This window comes from Onychostoma macrolepis, chromosome 13, assembly GCF_012432095.1.
Source record: "Onychostoma macrolepis isolate SWU-2019 chromosome 13, ASM1243209v1, whole genome shotgun sequence".
Classification (NCBI taxonomy): Eukaryota; Metazoa; Chordata; class Actinopteri; order Cypriniformes; family Cyprinidae; genus Onychostoma; species Onychostoma macrolepis.
In genome coordinates, this window is record NC_081167.1 from 6,356,827 (window position 1) to 6,376,574 (window position 19,748).

Sequence of the window (19,748 nt, forward strand, 5' to 3'; positions counted from 1 at the left end):
AGAATAAATGTGTTTTACAGAGAGAAAAAAAAAAAAGATTTGGTTTTCAAAAAGCCTTTTTCCAACAGGTACATCTGGAAAAAGGGGGGTCGTCTTATAATCAGGGTCGTCTTATATTCGGGACAATACTTATACAATTTTACATCAATTTATTGAAAGTTTAACTAAAAATGACATGTTTAGGGCCCTATAAAATATTTAATTTTTTCTCACCATGTTTTATTGTTACCAAATTCTGTGTTTTAGTGAGTTATTTGAATGTATAAAAACAACTCAATTTATTCTTATAATAGCTTTATGAATTTATTTTCCTCATAAATTCTGTGTTGTGTTTTTCCTGTTTATCAAATATTTATCTTTTAATTATTGAAAATTAAACAAACTTTATTTTTGGCTAACAAAGAGGATCTACTATTAAAATTAAAGCATGGAAGAAATGTTGTGTGATTTATTCCTTAAAAATAAAGTTTTAATTGTAGTAATAGTAGTAGTATGTACATTCTACTGAACTGTAGTAATATATTTCTAGCACAATGTCTTTAAGTTAAACCAAACTTTTATTTTGACGGGTTGCTGTGAATAGCTTTACATTTCTGTGTGTGTATGATATCATGCTAGTTTTACTCAAATGAACGGTGAAATGGTCATGAAGTGACACTCGGAGCAGTTCTGGAGATGTTCATGTATTTATGTCCTCATTTAGTGAGACGACAGATGCAGAAATCACTGTGAGCATCGCTCACAAAACCGCGTTCGTCATTTAGTGTTGGGCGATATGCTCAATTTTCATATCGTTCTATCGTCAGCCTGTGAGATTGCCAATATACGATATTTTTGTTCTAATTTATTTAAAGGTGCAGTGTGTAATATTTAGGAGGATCTATTGACAGAAATGCAATATAATATACATAACTATGTTTTTAGAAGTGTATAAGGACCTTACATAATGAACCGTTATGTTTTTATTAACTTGGAATGAGCAATTTATATCTACATACACCGTGGGTCCCCTTGCATGGAAGTTGCCACCATGTCTGTACAGTGGCCCTTACAGGACAAACAGAGCTCGTTTCGTCACGATCTTGTTCTTGCGAATAAAACACTGACACAATGATGAACAAGTAACAATAATATTCGCAATAACATCGATTCATTGAAACTAAGTAAATATAATTCCTTAATTTACCTTTGTAAAGAAACTTCATTGCTGGCTACTCTTTGCTGTCTCAGACTACGACATCTTAGCGCTGTAGCTTCTGTAAAGGGAGGGGTAAGTGGACTGAGCCGTTGGTTGCAATTCGCAACCTCAACCGCTAGACGCCGCTAAAATTTACACCCTGCACCTTTAATTATTTACTTACTAATGCCAGCATCAGGCTAAAAGCAACCTTATGTTTTTAATGACTTCATTTGTATTTAACATAATTTAATATAGACATTGTAAGTTACTAATTATAATGCTTACATTTCCTTAGTTATTCAAAAAGCAGCTACAGAAAACATGCAAAGAACATTTACATTATCAAAAAACCGTCATCGCTGCCTAGCCAAGTCTAGCACTTTAAAAAACAGACCAGTTATAATCAGTGAAGATATCTGCGCTGTATGATGAATAAATCTCCTACCCTTTATTTACACTGCACACGCAGCGGCGCGCTAGGCTTTACGGCTCCGACACGGCCACCACTCTAGTCAATGCTTGTGTTTACACCAGACGCCCCGCAGCAGTTTCTGAAACATCCCGGAAGCGGCTCTCTGCGGTGCTTTGTTAAAGATTAGCACCTAGTCTATTTTTGACATATAATGATAGTAATCGTCTTGCTATCGTAATAGGCATCAGCAACAGGCGATACCTCTGACTATCATCGATACACAATACTATCGTCGATCGGCACAAACCTCGCGTCATTCATACATGCAGAACATGCTAGATTCCTATTTAAATAGTCTTTTGAAGCTTAATATTTACAGATACTAGTCCGTATCACGATTTGATTTAAGTGTAATGACCTGCTTTTGATTAATTAATTCAAAATGTAACAAATTCCGTGACATTCCGTGTTATTCGGTAATTTCCGTTTTTATGACTGGATTCCGTGATGTCGAAAACATGGGTGGAATCCAATCATGAAAACAGAATTTACTGAATAATGCGGAATGTCACGGAATTTGTAAAAATTTAAAATCATTGGGCCCTACGGATGATATTTGATGGGCCGATCATGCTTTATTGACTCTACAGCACCTTGGTCAACTATCATTGTTTTTATTGGTGCTATACAAATTGAGTTGAGTTGAGAGTTGAGTAGGTCTAAATCAGGACAGTTATATTAAAATTTAATTTCTGCATGCAAGAATGCACACATTCAGAGAGCTCCGGTAATGGAGGAAGGAGTTGCGTCGTGGAGTTTCTATTTGAATTCTATTATTTTGATTCAACAATTTTTGATACATAAACTTTTTTTAATTTATTTATTTTATGTGACATACTGTAATTCAGATACTCATGCTTGGTGGTTTTGAATAATAAAATATTAAATTCAGATTTTTCAAGCATCATTACAGTAATTCTGCTGATTCACTAAGCTGTTCGGCCAAAAAAAAATAGTGACCGAATACAAATCTGAGTATGCTTGACAACGTGAGTGCTGGCAGTCTGCTCATGCATCAGTAGAAATGGTTTGTGTGCACACGCACACTCTGTTTCACAGGTGTCACTCGTCACAGCACAAGTCTGTAACAAATCCAATTTAAGAGCTCACCAGAGATGTGTACACTCTGAAAACAGTAATAACAGTTTATCTTGCAATTATCTTAATGGCACAGAGATGTCTCCCTGCAAATGCTTAGTTGTTAGTGATTTGCATTACTTAACCCAAACACAACCCTGAAGAGAGTCGTCTTAGATCACAATGAGTCCTAGAGCAGGTTTGGTGTTGCTAGTGGAGATCTCTCTACCATTTACCATTTTAAGCTCATATTATGCTCACTGATGTTACTTTTATTTTGTCAAAAATACAGTAATAAAAAAAGGTGAATATTATTACGATTTAAAATAACAGCTTTCTATTTTAATGTTTTAAAATGCAATTTATTCCTTTGATGGCAAAGCTGAATTTTCAGCATAATCAGTGTCACATGATTCTTCAGAAATCATTCTAATATGATTTCTTATTATTATCAATGTTGAAAACAATTTTTGAAGAAATAAATAGCTAAAAATACACAGATCCTTACAACTTCAGCTTATGTATTATGCATTTGAATGTATTTAGAAGAGCTGACACATTCATACCACTATTGTTTAGAAAGTTATCTCTGTACTTTTGACTGCTATATTGCCAACAACTAATTATGTAAAAGTGGTCAAATAAAATATTAGCTATTGGTATTTGCCTCAAATTTCCTGATGGGTGCATCACCACCATTTATGATTGTCTTCTGACTCTGATTATTTTGTTTCATGCTTTTATCTGTATACACTAGTGCATATTTGATTTGATTAGATCAATATGAAAGCCATCCTGTGCATTCATCAGCAGAAAACCTGCTGGCTGCAGGCCATCCTCTATCTCCATTACTGTCCTCCTCCTCTCATCGCTCTCAGAGCTTCTCCTCTGGCATTGCATAAGATCTCCGAATCACACACTCCTACTACAGACTGCAGGCCTGGTGCAGGATGTTGAGGTTCATGGCCTGCAGCTATTCTGGAAATCCTGCTATCCTCCGCCAGCTTAAAGCATTGTGGAAAGAATTCACTTGAGTCAGCAGGGTTAAAGAAATGACACGTGTGTTTCATACTTGCACACAGGACACCATCTCTCAAAGAAATTGATAATGAAAACATCTGACAATAGAAGTTATTTGTTTGAGGTGGCTGCTGCAATTACGTTGTCATTTCAATCATTGTGCCCTTTGTGTTTGGTGACATGTGAAAGGGAAGTTCGAATATTCTGATGGAGCTGCTGCAGTGCAACTCTCTGTGGATCCTGTTTAATATAGATTCATTGAAGCTGTCATCTGTGCCCCAGATTTTAGTCCTCCGTTTTCATTCTGTCCCCAGCGCTGCTCAAAAGTGGATCAATCCCCCATCCTTTCCTCATTACCCTGTGCTGTCCATCTAAACCACTGTCAGACACAGTGATTTTTAAAATGAGAAATCACAGCTAGTTTACTGATTCAAATATTTCAATACCACTTGTTGGAGTTTGAGTTAGCCTGATGCATGTGCAAGTTGCATAACATTTGCTGACTAAATGTTTTTTCCTTACTCTAATAGTATTAGTATGACTTGGCAATAGAGGTGTATATTTTCTCTGTAATGGCTTGAAAAAAACACAATAGCAATCAACAAAATGCTAAATACATTTAAAATAAGCAAGAAACTTGTTTTCAACAGTATTTGTCCCTTAGGGAACACAGTTAAATGTAAACATCTTTATTTATGTGAACCAAAATAATAATACATAGTAATAAAATAAGCAAATATTGCAAAAGCAAAGATTGACGCGACATTTTCCGACGCGCTCTCTGTTCGCTGGTGGGAGAGTGCTCACCTGTGTAGGGGCCCTATGAAATCAGTTTTATTTTTTCCCAAATTCCCTTTTATGTTTTTTTGTGAATTCCACTTTTTTCTGGACTCCTTTTCAACTGTTCAATAAAATTGTATTGATCGAAAAGCACGTCTAATTAATTAAAATCATGAAACTTATACAATTTCACATCAATTTATTAAAAATAAAAGAAACTACATGCTACATGCTAATTTAAATGTTTTGTTTTTTCTCACCATATGTTTTGTTACCAAATTCTGTTTTAGCATGTCTAATCATTTGAATGCATAAAAACAACTTAATTTATTTAAAATAAAATATTAAAATAGCCTTATGAAATGTTTTTTTCCCCCCTCAGAAATTCTGTGTTGTGCATTTAAATTTTTCTGGTTATCAAATGCAGGCATAGCCTAATACATTAATTTAATTTATCTTTTAATTATTTAAAATTAAACTTTATTTTTTGGCAAACAAAGGGGATTTACTGTTAACAATAAAACATGGAAGAAATGTTGTGTGATTATTCCTTAAAATTAAAGTTTTAATAAAGTTAATAATTATGTACATTCTGTTGAACAATATCTCTGGCACAGTGTCTTCAAGTTAATCCAAACTTTTATTTTGATGGGTTGCCGTGAATACCTTTACATTTCTGTGAGATATGAGGCTAGTTTTACTTAAATGAAATGGTAAAATGCTCAGGAAGTGACTCTCAGAGCAGTTTTGGAGATGTTCATGTATTAATGTCCTCATTTAGAGAGACGACAGGCGCTAATATCTCTGCAAGCGTCACATGCGCTTCAGTATAGTAAACAAAACCACGCGTCTGCTCCAACACAGACATGCAGAACATGCAGGATAGGATTCATGTTTAAATAGTCTTTTTGTGGATTAATACTTACAGATACTAGTCTATATTTATGTGTAATCGCCTGCTTTTGATTAATTCATTTAAAGTTTTCCGGACAAATTCCATGACATTCCGCCTTATATAGTAAATTCTGTTTTTATGACTGGATTCCGCAATTCCGTCTGCGTTTTCCGTATCGCTGAAACCATAGGGCCCTGTGTGTGTGTGTGTGTGTGTGTGCTCGCATCGGGGCCGAACTATTTAGTTTGTTTAATAAAACAAGGAGGTATAGACCTGCTTTATAGGAAACTTAAATGACTTCTGTTGTGATCTGGCGCTATGTAGAAAATAAATTGACCTTCAAAGGGGGGTGGGGCGGGGCGCCCCCCTAATATAATGGCAGGGGAAACACTGGAAATTAATATTCACAAGGTTCCTATAATTGATACTTTTCAGCAAGGACACATTAAATGTATCAATAGTTGCAAAAAAAACAGTTTTAACCAAAATATTGAGCAGCACGGCTGATTTTAACATTGATAATGTTTCTTGAGCAGCAATTCTGCATATTTGAATGATTTCTGAAGGATCATGTGACACTGAAGACCTGAGTGTGTAAGTTGGCAAGTTTTTTTGTTTTTTTTATGTTTCTGAAAGAAATATCTACTCAGAAACAACAACAAAAAACTTACCAATCCAAAACTTTTAAATGGTCAGCAAAAGCATTGATTATATCATGAATATTCAGTAGGCTATCTCTAGCACTTGGTCACCTGATTCCAGTCCAGCTATTATGGCCTGTTTATAATTGCAGCAGTGTGTTGCCTTGGCAGAACAGTGCTATTTTCCACAAGCTCATGCAGGGACACACAGTTCACAACACACAGACAGACATATGAGTTTCACGGTCAAGGTGAGAGGAAGGTGTAAATGAAACTGGTGGACCAAAGAGCCTCCTAAACAGAAGCTCTGTTTAAACAATGCATTGGTGTGAAATGGCACCGTAAGAGCTCTGGAAATCTTTCCTGGGAGTTTTGCAGGTCAGTTTGATTGACTGTTTTGCCTGCCGCCCATCTCCTGCCTGACAGGTGTCACTCAGGCTGTTTTGTTTATTGTGTCTCCCATTCTAGATGCCCCACCCATGGATCGAGAAGAACTGTTTGTCCAGAAACTGCGGCAGTGCTGCGTGCTTTTTGACTTTGTGACTGATCCACTAAGTGATCTCAAGTACAAAGAGGTGAAGCGAGCTGGCCTCAATGAAATGGTGGAGTACATCACACACAACCGCGACGTGGTCACAGAGTCCATCTACCCTGAAGCTGTCATCATGGTGAGGGGGCACAAACATTGACACATCCTCATTGCTTTTCATACATGGTGCTCGTGCATATAAGCAGTGTGTGGCTTAGTTCACACCACCCTATCGCTATTCAGTGGTCAACCCTGATTCTAAATAAAATACCGCATTTCAAAAATCACTCGGCAGTTTTCTGAAATGTAGTAGTCCTTTTTTTTTTTCTTCTTCTTTTTTATGGAAAATTGCCCCTTTAATTCAGTTTCCATGGCAACATTAATCCTCTCGTACCATCTTGAGATCCCTCAATTGTGAACACACTAGGTGATGCCTCAGCTGCACTGCATCGTGTGACTCACCTTTTACGTGAGTCACAAGAACTCATTCGAAGTGACAAGTGGCATGAAGGGTTCAGGGATATAGTATACATTAAACCTATGAAAAGAAATTCTTTGTAAACATTTCATAATTCTTAATTTGACACCTGTGGATTTAATCACAAGAAGTAAATTTGAGTACCTGACAGAGTCCATTTGGTTCCTGTACCGCACGCACATCTTTTGAGCAGTTGTAGGTCTGTAAACAGTACACATGTATGTCAAATATTAGCTTCCACTATTTCTTTCCATTTGACTCACGTTGGTTAGCTGATTCTCATCTTGTCAGGAGTTAATAGGACAAAACATGTGGCGAGTACACACCTCTGCCTATGATATATCCTCTGCGACCAATTGACAGTAATAGCTTTTGCCTGACAGTTGCAGAGGTGATTTCTAGCCGGACCCAGGATAAAATCTGCTCGTGTAAATGTACACCAGGGAATTGTGGGTAATTAGCTGTCATAAATCAAGGTCTAGAAACCTGCGTTTCCTTTCAGCTGTTCATAATTCGAAGAGGAGATCTGCTGGGTCCCAAATAGGGCTCAGTGATGTAGCCAAAACAAAAAACTCAATTATATTTTGCAGCCATTTAATATATGAGTGAGTGTGTGTATATTGGTTACTGCATGATGATTGAAATCGCGCAAATGGCCTTGAGCTATTATCTAAATTAAAAGATTGTTTTCTTAAACATCATGGACGGAATGGTCCTGAGAGCGCTGCACGAGCTCACAGCGCCATCTGCAGGACAGTTAAAAGCATTCAAATGATTCAAAGCGCCAAATGTGAGCAGAATCAGCGCTGAAACGTGGTACTCGACCTGGTAACTTTCTATGAATGGCGGTGAGAATTTGAGATTGCTTAGTGCTGTCATAAAACTCCCAATGGTTGTGATGTAATTATATAACAGGCTGTAGTCTGACGCGCTACATGTCTGCTCAGGGCTCGCAAAATTTAAAAATCCCTGGTAGCCCTTCGGGCAGGTACTCTTCGGATTTTGGTAGCCCGAAAATTAATTTAACTAGACCAAATTAAAAAATTACCTTTTTTTTATTTATTTTTTTAAATATTGAAAATCAGATAGGAGTTTAAATGTCAATCAAAAATATTTTCAATACACAAATATCAACAAATATGAAGGAAGGAATTTTATTTCACTATTTACAGGGTATCCACAGAATTTTTAAAAATAAATTTAAGGAAATTTATGACCCTTTTTAAGAGCTGCACAAGTAAAATGAACAGAATGAGCGGGGTTGGACAATGTCTATGGTAACATACAGTATTGAGCCATAAAATTACATGATTTACTGTTCAGATACAGGTTTTCACAAAAACAAAAATCTTATACAACAGTGTTTCAGGCTATTGACCATTTTTATGAAAAGGGATAAATCAAGCATATAAATTGTTCATTTAAAACGTATAAATATTACTGTCTTAATTGTTTAGATTTTTAGAAGGCACATTAACTTCTTTCTCATTTACAACCATGTGTTTGCTGCGTAAAAACATGAGTTGATATTTGCATTGATCTGAGCATAAACAGTAAGAAAGGCTATTTGGACATGCAAATTCATTCTCTGCCACGAGGTGGCGCTTTAGGAGCGCTGAGATATTGCGGTTTCCCCGGTAACGCAAGCAGCTTTGCGCTCATAAACGCTGCTTTATCAGGAATTATAGGTGAAATTAAAATGCCAGCGACACGTTTCTGAGGACAGTCGGTTCCCTTCAGAGACATTCACATAAAGACATCCGCGCCGCGTTTTGACTTGAAACGTGCAGCGCTCATATTTATTCAATGACATCATTACCTTTTGAAGTTTAATCCTGCCATATCGCGCGACTCTTGTCTTTCCGTCCCCAACTGTAAAACCTCTTGAAATTATAATTAAGACATTTCTTATACCATTTAACGTATTTAAAACTTTTTATGGTCTTAAGTTTGATACAACTCACTTTCAGAGTTTTTAAGGACCCGCGGGAGATCTGTATTTAAGGAGCCTGTCGGGCAGGCAGTGATACATTTTGGTAGCCTGACTGGAAAACACAATAGCCCCGGGACGTCGGGCTAGCGATTTTGCGAGCCCTGCTGCTGTTGCAGTACTGTTTTTAGTTTCGATTCACTGTTAATGCTAGCTGCACTGCGATTGGTTTGAGCCCCTTTAATTTGCATTTAGGAACGCAACATTCATCATTAGAAACGTTTATAAATCTGTTGTTGTTTACAAAGAGAAGTGTCAGTGTCACACAATCCTTCAGAAATCATTCTAATATGCTGGTTTGCTGCTCAAGAAACATTTCTCATTATTATCAATGTTAAAAACAGTTTTGCTGCTTAATATTTTTGTGGAAACAATGGTACCACTCAAACATTTGTATAAGATTTAAAAAAGAGAGGGAAATTAATCATTTTATTCATGCATGAAAGTGATAAAGTGAGTGAAGACATTTAAATGGATTTCTATTTAATAAATGCATTAACAAATTTAATTAATGTATTTGATAAATGCAAATAAATGCTGTTCATTAAACTTTTATATTTATCAAAAAATCCTGAAAAATAAAGTGCATCACCATTTCCACACAAATTGTAATAAATTGTAATGGTTTCTAAAAGATCATGCGACACTGAAAACTGCAGTAATGATGAAGAAAATTCTGCTTTAGATCACAGGAATAACATTACATTTGATAATATTAAAATTGAAAACTTTTTTTGAAATTTGTAATTATATTTCACAATATTGCTTTATTTTTATTTTTTTACTTTAATCAAATTCAGCCTTGATGAGCATCTTTATTTATTTATTATTTATTTAGCAATATCTTTATTTATTTCAGAATCATTAATTGTACTGTTTCCAAACTTTTTCCAGGTACTTTAATAATAATAACAATTCTATATACTTTACTATAATATATTATATTATATTGTTATCATGATTATTAAGTGCTGCTTTTTATTTTTACAGGACAATAGTATGTATTCTTACATTATAAGATATATCTTTTAATGTGCTAAAATATATATTTTTAATAAGTGCTGGGGGCGTGGTCAGATTTTCCTTCTTACATGGGCCGCCACACCAAAAATCATCCCTATATAAATATAATAAATCAGAGGTTGTGTTAGATTTTAATATTGTCCATCATTTTGACGGACAGGGTCGTAAAAATTCCGGCATAATCTATTATTAACCGTCATTTTATATTTCATATTTTAATTATAATAACACATTTAATTGCTTTTATTTTTGTTGCATTTTCATTTTTAATAATAAACCTGCAGGTCGAGCATATTTTGTTTGTTTTATTTGACAAAATTTGAAACATAATACAAAAAAAAGTCCAATAAAGACTAATTCATACACATTTCAAAACTGTTGAGGATAAAATACACAAAAAAGCCTTCGGCTTATTTCCATTGTGGTCCTCGGTATTTTAAAAAATGGACGAACAAATCATAAATGGAGTGCAATCCACATCAAGTTCAGAAACTCACCACACAAACTTCAAAACATAATCAACCATTTTTTAACTTCCCTTCTAAAAATACTATCAATTTGTATCTCTTGGATACACCCAGGTAATTTATTCCAAGCAACCGAGCTAGTATATAAAAAAATATTTTTTTCCCATTTCACTCTTAAACCTACAAGGATATACATCATTACTACTCGCCCTTGTAGAATGACAGTGAACCTCTCTTACAAATACATAATATTCTAACAGATACATTGGAACCAATTTCTTTAATATCTTAAACACCATCACTAGTTTTAAAAAAGTGACCCTTTTTTCGACTAAGTGTCCTATAATGTTCATCTCGCAAATGCATCAGTGGCACAATTATTGCTGCATCATCTGCATATAATAAAAGCTTATTTGAACAGGCCATTTTTAAATTGTTAATATATAATAAAAAAAGTAAAGGACCTAATACACTCCCTTGCGGAACCCCTATGAAATAGTCAAACAATCTGAAAACACCCCATTTAAATCTACTATTTGACACCTATTTTCAAGGTAAGACTTAATTCATTTACAGGCCATATTACTAAAACCCATCGCTTTAACTTTTAAAAGCAGAATACTTTGATCAACTGTATCAAACGCTTTTTGCAGATCTAACAGTACCATCCCACTTAACTTCCCTTTATCCATTTCTTTCCTTATATAATCCATTAAATATAAAATAGTTGTCTCAGTGGAGTGTTTCCTCCTAAAACCAGATTGAAACTCATACAATATATTATGTTTAAGAAGAGTGTCTTCAATCTGCTCAAAAATAATCTTTTCCATCACTTTTGATAAAGCACTCAGAATTGACACCGGCCTATAATTATTACACTCAAACATACTACCTTTTTTAAAAAGGGGAATAACTCTTGCTTGTTTTAACTCATCAGGAACCTTATCTTGACATATAAGCTTATAAATTTATTTATTTATGGTGAGAACAGATGAACAGAGACTGTCAGAGGTGGGTAGTAACGTGTTACATTTACTTCGTTACATTTACTTGAGTACATTTTTTGGTTAACTAATACTTTGAGTATATTTACTCAAGTACATTTTTAGTGAAAAAATGGTACTTTTACTTCGTTACTATGGGTGACGCTCCTCTCATTACTTTATCTTAATGCAATACAAGTTAAAAATGCTTCAACTTATTCCAAACACGCCGTCTACTTTTCTCTGGGCAATGAGCGATGCCCATTCGCGAATGATTCATTTGTGCTCCAGTGTTGGAAACAGTTTTGCTGCTTAATATTTTTTGGAACCCGTGACATTTTGCTCAGGATTCTTTGATTTGAATAAAAAGCTAAAAACGCATTGATAATAAATCAACATATTATGATTTCTGAAGGATTATGTGACACTGGCGTAAAGGCTAATGATAATTCTGATTTGCGTCACTGAAATAAATTACATTAAAAAACATTACAAATCTTTTGAACGGCTGCGTGTGTGTGTGTGTGTGTGTGTGTATACATACATACATACACACACACACACACACACACACACACACACATTACATAAAATGTATCTATATATCTAAACAAAAATAGACTATACAGTATATGATCCAAAGTAACTAACTACTTGAGTATTTTTTTTTTTTATCTGATACTTTTTTACTCTTACTCAAGTAACTATTCAGACTATTACTTTTACTTGAGTAAATATTTCTATAAGTACTTTTACTTGAGTACAGTTTTTGGGTACTCTACCCACCTCTGGAGACCGTGCATCACTTTTCATGTTCACACAACCCGCAGCGACGGGGAGGACACTAAAAACAACAAAACATGCTAGGGCTGGGTAAAAAACAAATCGATTTCTTGATTTTTAATAGATTCTCTTTTTTTATGAACCGATATCTTAAATCCCAATCAATTCTGTTTTCAGTTGATGAATGAACATATGGTGCGCCTCCCATCCAATAAATCGCAATGGGCTAAGCTTTGTGCTTTGTTAATTTTGATATGAAACAGTTTCATATTTCAAATTCTGTCCATTTTATTAGGAAATTCAAGCAATAAATACTGTTTCGGCGCTCTCTAATGTGGTGCGATAGATCGCTGTAGACACCTGAGATCAAGCGAAGCGGCAGCGCACATGAAATGCTCATCTCTTTCGCTTTACTAGTGTGTACTCGCCTGTGCGTAATCAAATGCATAGAAAATGACTCGGGACAGTTTTATTTTTGTTACGGGGCTGAAGATCCCGCGCTCTGCTGCCACACTGGAGCACATTCGTCACCAACTGGACAGGGGTGGGAATTAAAGTTAGAAATTACAATAGATCACCCTCAGTGTAATCTGTCAAAGTGATGGACGGCCTTCAGATTTTCCATCACTACGAAAACAATTCTGTCAATGATGTCCTCTGATAGATAGATGTGAGATAAAAAGATTGTGAGATAAAAAGTTTCAATTATCTTTTTAAAATGTTTTATTCTGTGGAGGAAACAAGCTTCCGTACTCATTCTCACCAGTTCTCACAATGAACACCTTTTATACAGACCCAGATTACAGATATTTCATTAGCCAGCTTTAAATACTTCAGCATAATTATAGTCGAATTAGGATGAACTAACTTTTTAACACAATTATAAGGCCATGCATACGTGTGGTTTTAGTTGTTCCTATAATTTTTGTAAATTTAGAATAAATTTTATGAAAATTTTGGTGAATCTAAATTTTTTTTCTTAATCTCACAAATTTGTGCATACGTATGCTTAGTGAATGAGACCCATTGTGATATAAAATTACTTGGTTTATATTGTGAACATTTAATAAATGCTAGCCCTATTCCCAATCATAAATCTTGCAACTGTATTGCAAGACAATCGCTATCATAAGTCTCTTGCTTTCAGATACACATTGTCCCCTCACTCTCATGCACTCATTAGACTCTCATGTCCCGCTCTCCTGTCTCAATGTGAGGTGTTAGAGAGAATGTCTCGCCCCTCCCTCTCCTGTCTGGAGGTCTGAGTCGACTCTAGTCTGAGGCTGTGGTCGAAACATTGCGTCATCTTGACAGAGAGAGCAGTACCGCCCCTCTGCAGTAGTAACACTCTTGTCCTTCCTCTCAGCCATTTTGGGACACGAGTAATAAGCAGTATCTTACCACTTGTCACTTCAGAGGGAGTTGATGTTTTAGGTCATGCATATTTAATGCTTTGGATTCATAATGAGAGCTAAAGGAGGATGACATTTCAGTGTTGTATTTTCGTGGAGTTTGTTCATAACTGCGTGAAGTGAGGTTTTTAGAGCGGAATTTTCAGTGTGCAAACATTAAAGAGAAGGTCACAAATGTTTCCAGAGATGTATATTTAAAAAATAACAAATCCATTCTTATTAAATGTATAGTTTGAACTACTTCTGACTCTAAACTCTGATTGGATGTAAATGTAACAATGTATTAAACATGTTGTCCAATAAGACGATGGTAGGGTTGCATTATGTATCGATTTTACAGTAGTGTAGCAGGCCTCAAAATACTGGCAGTACCACAATGTTGTCCAAACGGTAGTACCGTGATGCACACTAGTATATTCTCCTGCTTATGGTTCAGATTTAGCATTGGCAGATTTTATTTCTGGTGTCGTTCACATAGAACTTAACACAGAGTGCATTAAAAAGAAATGCACATCCTATAAAGAAAAAAAGACATTTGATGGCAAAAGAAGTACATCTGACACATCTCTACATAAGCCAACCCTTCAAAATAGTGCATGTGAATTAAAAAAGCAACAGCACAAGTGCCTCTCATGATAAGTTTGGTGGATTTTAGAGAGGTTTGTGATTTGAAATGCTTATTGAAAACACAATTTTAAAGTAAACATTTTGGCTCTACTGTCTTCATTTTTCTGTGGGAAAGTGAAGCAATTAAAATCTGTTAAAAAATATTTTAATTTGGGTAACAATATAGTAGCAATAATAATTTTGTCAACTTGAAATTATAAATACAACAGAAAAGCCTCTGTAAAAGACAGATCCACACAATACTACTACTACTCACTTGGTCCTAATATTACTTGGTGTTGTGATACAAAAAAAGGTATTGTGAGAACTCTACTGTGTTTAGTTTGTATACCTGTAATTTTTTTTCTTTTCTCTAAGGTCTCTAATGCATATTATAGAAATATTGCAGTATATTGGTACATTACAGTACATTTAATATAGTCTTAGAATAGGTAGTTTCTCTGTTCACATAATGACAGATAATGTGTATTTCTTTCCAGTTTTCTGTAAACTTGTTCAGGACTCTGCCACCCTCTTCCAACCCCACGGGAGCAGAGTTTGACCCAGAGGAGGACGAACCCACTCTAGAGGCAGCTTGGCCTCACCTGCAGGTGTGTGCAGCTTTATATTATCAACACTGTCATATTTATCAAAATCTTCAGTGTATACCCTCAGTGAATGTTGCTGGTCATTCTTGGCGTTTTCCCTTTTATATGCCTGTTTGTATTATGTTGTGAAAATTCAAGGTTTTAACTGTTTTGAAGCCATGAAGATACAAAACTATATCACTTTGTTCTACAACCTCCATCAGCACAGGTTGTAAAACTTTGAATTTGGCCAAATTAGGGATGCATCGATCCGATACTCCGTATCGGTATCGGATCGGGTATCGGTCAGACGAGACTGATCCAAATCCGATATTGTGCGTATACTATTCCGTGTTATTGTTGAGCCCCACGAAAGGCACAAAAACATTATAAAGCACCATAAAGTTTTCATGCACTATATTTCAAGTGTTCTGAAGCTGTTCCATAGTTTAATCTGAGGTGCAGATGAATATTTAAGTCATTCAATTCAAGTTCAGTTAAACTCTTCTCTCCGCTGCGTCTGTCTGTCATCCTCCATTCAGTGTTCAAACTGCTTGTCACGTTCGGTTACTACAGTCAAACTCTCTTCAAGAGCGCACAGTAACTGAGGTCTAAAACTGTTAAAAGAAAAGGATCAATAAACTAACACACAGATTTAATACCTCATTCTTCGCACGGGATGCGCATAAGCGCATTGGAGCCTTTCATTTTATAATACCTTTGTCTTTTTTGTTCTGTCCTGTCTATCATATGTTGCTGCCTTCATTACTGTGCTATAGATTTAAAAGAAATGTCTTTTAATTGTATAGTATATATTTATAGATAAATGCATTTGCTTGTTTTTTCATGAATGTATTTTACAACAATACAAAGAGCAATGTGTACCATTTTACCAGATTTAGTCCTACATTTATTCACTTTTATTTGTAAATAATGTTTCACTAGGTTTTATAAAATTATTGTGCACCCATGATTTTTCTAGAGTAACTTTTGCTGCTGAATTATCCACTAACCTAGTTTATAATAGTATTTTTGTCATAGATTATGATTATATATTTTTTCATTTGTTATTTTTCATTAAAATGAAGTTATCTATATCTAGTAGATTGTGTTTAACACACAAAAGAGTGATGATCAGGTCAACACAGAGAAGTAGTATAGAAATTCTACATCGATTTAAAAGAAAAACTATGCTGGTATCGGATTGGATCGGTATTGGCAGATACTCAGAATTTTCGGGATCAGATCGGTTCTGAAAAAATGGTATCATTGCATCCTTAGGCCAAATTCAAGGTAGCGTCATATATGACCTTTATGGTGAATCACATGCTCACTGAGCTCAGGGGAAATAAATCCAAATATTGAATTAAAAAATATCTTTCAGTACTAGGGATGTAACGATATTATCAATATCGTGATAGCAAAACTGTCGAGATATTATCGTGGTCACATGATGATATGAAACGATAGGTCTTCCGGGCAAAAACTCTAGTTTTTAAAATATGTCTAAACTTCTTATTCTAACATAAAAGGTCTTTAAAGTTGTGTTTTGGGTTTTTATGCTTTTGCACTGTATCTGTCAAACGAACTCGAACCAAAAGCACAATATGGCTTAATCCCTTCATCAAGTCTGTTTCAAAGCGAAGCGCACTTCGTTCATGCGATCAGCTCGTGATCTGGTGTTTTCCGCGCCTCAGAACGGATCTGTTTGCAGTGAATGCACTGAACCTCATTTATTGCACGTGCTGAGTTTAGCACGCGTTTGGGAACACAAGAGCCACCAGTTACACATGATTTTTGCGGCAGATGATTACAGCATTTCACTAGATTTGTAGTGAGACGCGTTTTTGTTAGCATGTTTTCACTGAAGCTGGAGTTTTCCTTAAATGAAAACTCTACTGCCATTTCCGTCAAAATAAAAGCTTAAAAGTGCAGTGTGAATTGCTGACAGCTAGCAGATTAAATGCTGTCCAAATTCAAAATATATCTTTCAAATGAAGAAATTAGGAAAGAAGTATTGTAATTTCCCTACTGTAGTGTAAAGCAAAAATAGCATCGACTCCAATCATGATGAAGTGCTTTGAGAGGTTAGTCATGCACAACATCAAAACCAGCCTCCCCAACACACTCGATCCGCTCCAGTTTGCATACTGTCCGAACCGCTCTACGGACGATGCAATTTCCTCCACCCTCCACCTGGCTCTTACCCACCTAGAAAATAAAGACTCCTATGTTAGAATGCTGTTCATTGACTTCAGCTCAGCATTCAACATAATAATCCCACAACAGCTCATAAATAAACTAAACCTGCTGGGCCTTAACAATTCCCTCTGTAACTGGATCCTGGACTTTCTAACCGGAAGACCTCAGTCAGTCCGTGTCGGCCACAACACCTCGAGCACTACCAACCACACTGAGCACAGGTGCCCCACAAGGCTGTGTGCTCAGCCCACTGCTCTTCACGCTACTGACCCACGACTGCACTGCCAAGTCCAGCTCCAACCACATCATCAAGTTCGCTGATGACACAACAGTGGTAGGTCTCATCAGCAACAACGATGAAACGCACTACAGAGAGGAAGTGGCACAGCTGGCTGAATGTTGTGGCACTAACAACCTGTCCCTCAATGTGGGGAAGACAAAGGAGGTTGTGATGGACTTCAGGAGAAACTCCGTTGATCACCCCCCACTGACCATCGACAGCTCGCCTGTGGAGAGAGTCAGCAGAACTAAATTCCTGGGGGTGCACATCACAGAGGATCTCACCTGGACCACCAACACCATGTCACTCCAAGAAGGCACAACAGCGCCTACACTTTCTCCGCCGGCTGAAAAGAGCAAGTCTCCCTCCACCCATCCTCACCACTTTCTACAGGGGAACCATTGAGAGTGTGCTGACCAGCTGCATCACTGTCTGGTATGGAAACTGTTCTGCAGCAGACCGCAAGACCCTCCAGCGGACAGTGAACACAGCTGCAAAGATCATCGGTGCCCCTCTCCCCTCCATCCTGGACATTTTCCTTACACGATGCTCCAGCAAAGCTGTGAGAGCCCTGAACTCAAATCACCCCGCCCCTCTCTAAAACCCCATACAAACCCCCTACCTCCTGAAACATGGACCATCTCACCCCCCAACCTTACCACATCAAAGAAAACGTATGAAACTTTTTTTTTTTTTTTACACACAGGCGAGTGGGCCTGTACAAACCACCTGTAGTAACACACTCTCCTCCTCTATGCGCACTAGATACTTTTCACACACACACTGCTGTGTGTACACAATCCCACAAAAGACTCAGTAATGTTTACATGCTCATGCACTACAAATCATCCTGCACTGTTCCCCAGCCAGCTGCTCGACTCACAATGTTTCTCTTTGCACATGTACAGTATTTATCTGAAGCATTCGTATAGTTTGTATTTTTTAGCTTATGTATAGGTAAACATTTTTGTATATAGTATATTTAGAGTCAAAAATCTATCAGCAGGCTAGTTGTGTATAGGTTTATACTGTTTTCTTCTTTGTTTTATGCCTGTATTTATGTAGCACTGTGGTCCTGTGAGGCATGACATTTCGTTCCACTGTATGTCCCCACAGGCGGAATGACAATAATGCTCAACTTGAAATAATATACCTATGAAATATTCCTTTTATTTATTTTACGGTGCAATTGTTTTACAATATATGGCTATCACTGTCATTGTTGTTGTTAATAATATTCTATTCTAATTTGTTTGGCTTCCTGAAACAGCAGTGTGAATGTAATTTAGACTGAGACAGTATATCACAGATAAAAAGAGGGTTGAATCCCCTTTTAAATTCAGGTACAAGTCAATTCACTGACTTTTTTCTCACTTAAGTTTTCTTAGTTAAGAACATTGCATTTACATTTAGTCATTTAGCAGACGCTTTTATCCAAAGCGAATTATAAATGAGGACAATGGAGGCAATCAAAATCAACAAAAGAGCAATGATATGCAAGTGCTATGACAAGTCTCATTTAGCCTAACGCAGTACACGTAGGTATTTTGTGTAGTTTTTTTTTTTTTTTTTTTTTGGAACTCTCAAAAGTGCATTAGAATAATTTAACTTTAAAGTGTTCAAAATGTTTTTTTCAAATTCTTTTTTTATATCGCAATAATATCGTATCGCGAGAATTTGATATCGTTACATCCCTATTCAATACTGAAGAATGTATTTTGGAAAGGAAAAAAAAGTTCAATCAAATTCAGATTTGACTTTTCTTTATTTGTTGTTAGCTTTAGCACTATGCAAAAGTCATAGTCAAAAAAGGTGCTATTTGTGTAGGTCACAGTTTTGCTGCTTATGTGGAGCGTTGCAGTCCAGTCACTTCTGAGGTTCCCTGCCAGTGAGGTTGCAGCGAAGCAGTTCACTAGGTTTTAGAACAAAGCGTCTGTCTCAAATGATTAAAAAGCCCATTTGTTCAGGAACTGACAGCATTTATTGTTTTGGTGGCAAAGAGGACCAGACAGTTACATTAATCATGTATTAGTATTGAGTTTTACTGTCTCTCCTTCTCACCTCCTCTTTCTCCTTTCCTCAGCTGGTGTATGAATTCTTCTTAAGATTCCTGGAGTCACCTGACTTCCAGCCCAACATTGCCAAAAAATACATCGACCAAAAGTTTGTACTGTCGGTGAGTGTCGTTTCCTCTGACCTATGGCTGCATCACAGTTTGTCCTCACCGGCACACTATCAGAGGAAGATACACACTCCCTCTGCTGTGAGTGTCAGAGAGGCCAGCTGCTCTTACAGGTTTTACAAGCGTGTAGCAGTGCAGAGATCAGCACTTGCCTGTGTAGA

General features: G+C 36.4%; 1 protein-coding gene across 1 annotated transcript in view; it reads left to right on the top strand.

The window, feature by feature from the left end:
- Positions 1-19,748, top strand: part of ppp2r5d (protein phosphatase 2, regulatory subunit B', delta) — a 48,977-nt gene that overhangs the window by 17,509 nt on the left and 11,720 nt on the right. The window contains exons 4-6 of the mRNA XM_058795696.1: positions 6,534-6,733; positions 14,837-14,947; positions 19,489-19,581. Coding sequence (XP_058651679.1) covers positions 6,534-6,733; positions 14,837-14,947; positions 19,489-19,581 — 404 coding nt within the window. The remainder of the gene's footprint in view (positions 1-6,533; positions 6,734-14,836; positions 14,948-19,488; positions 19,582-19,748) is intronic.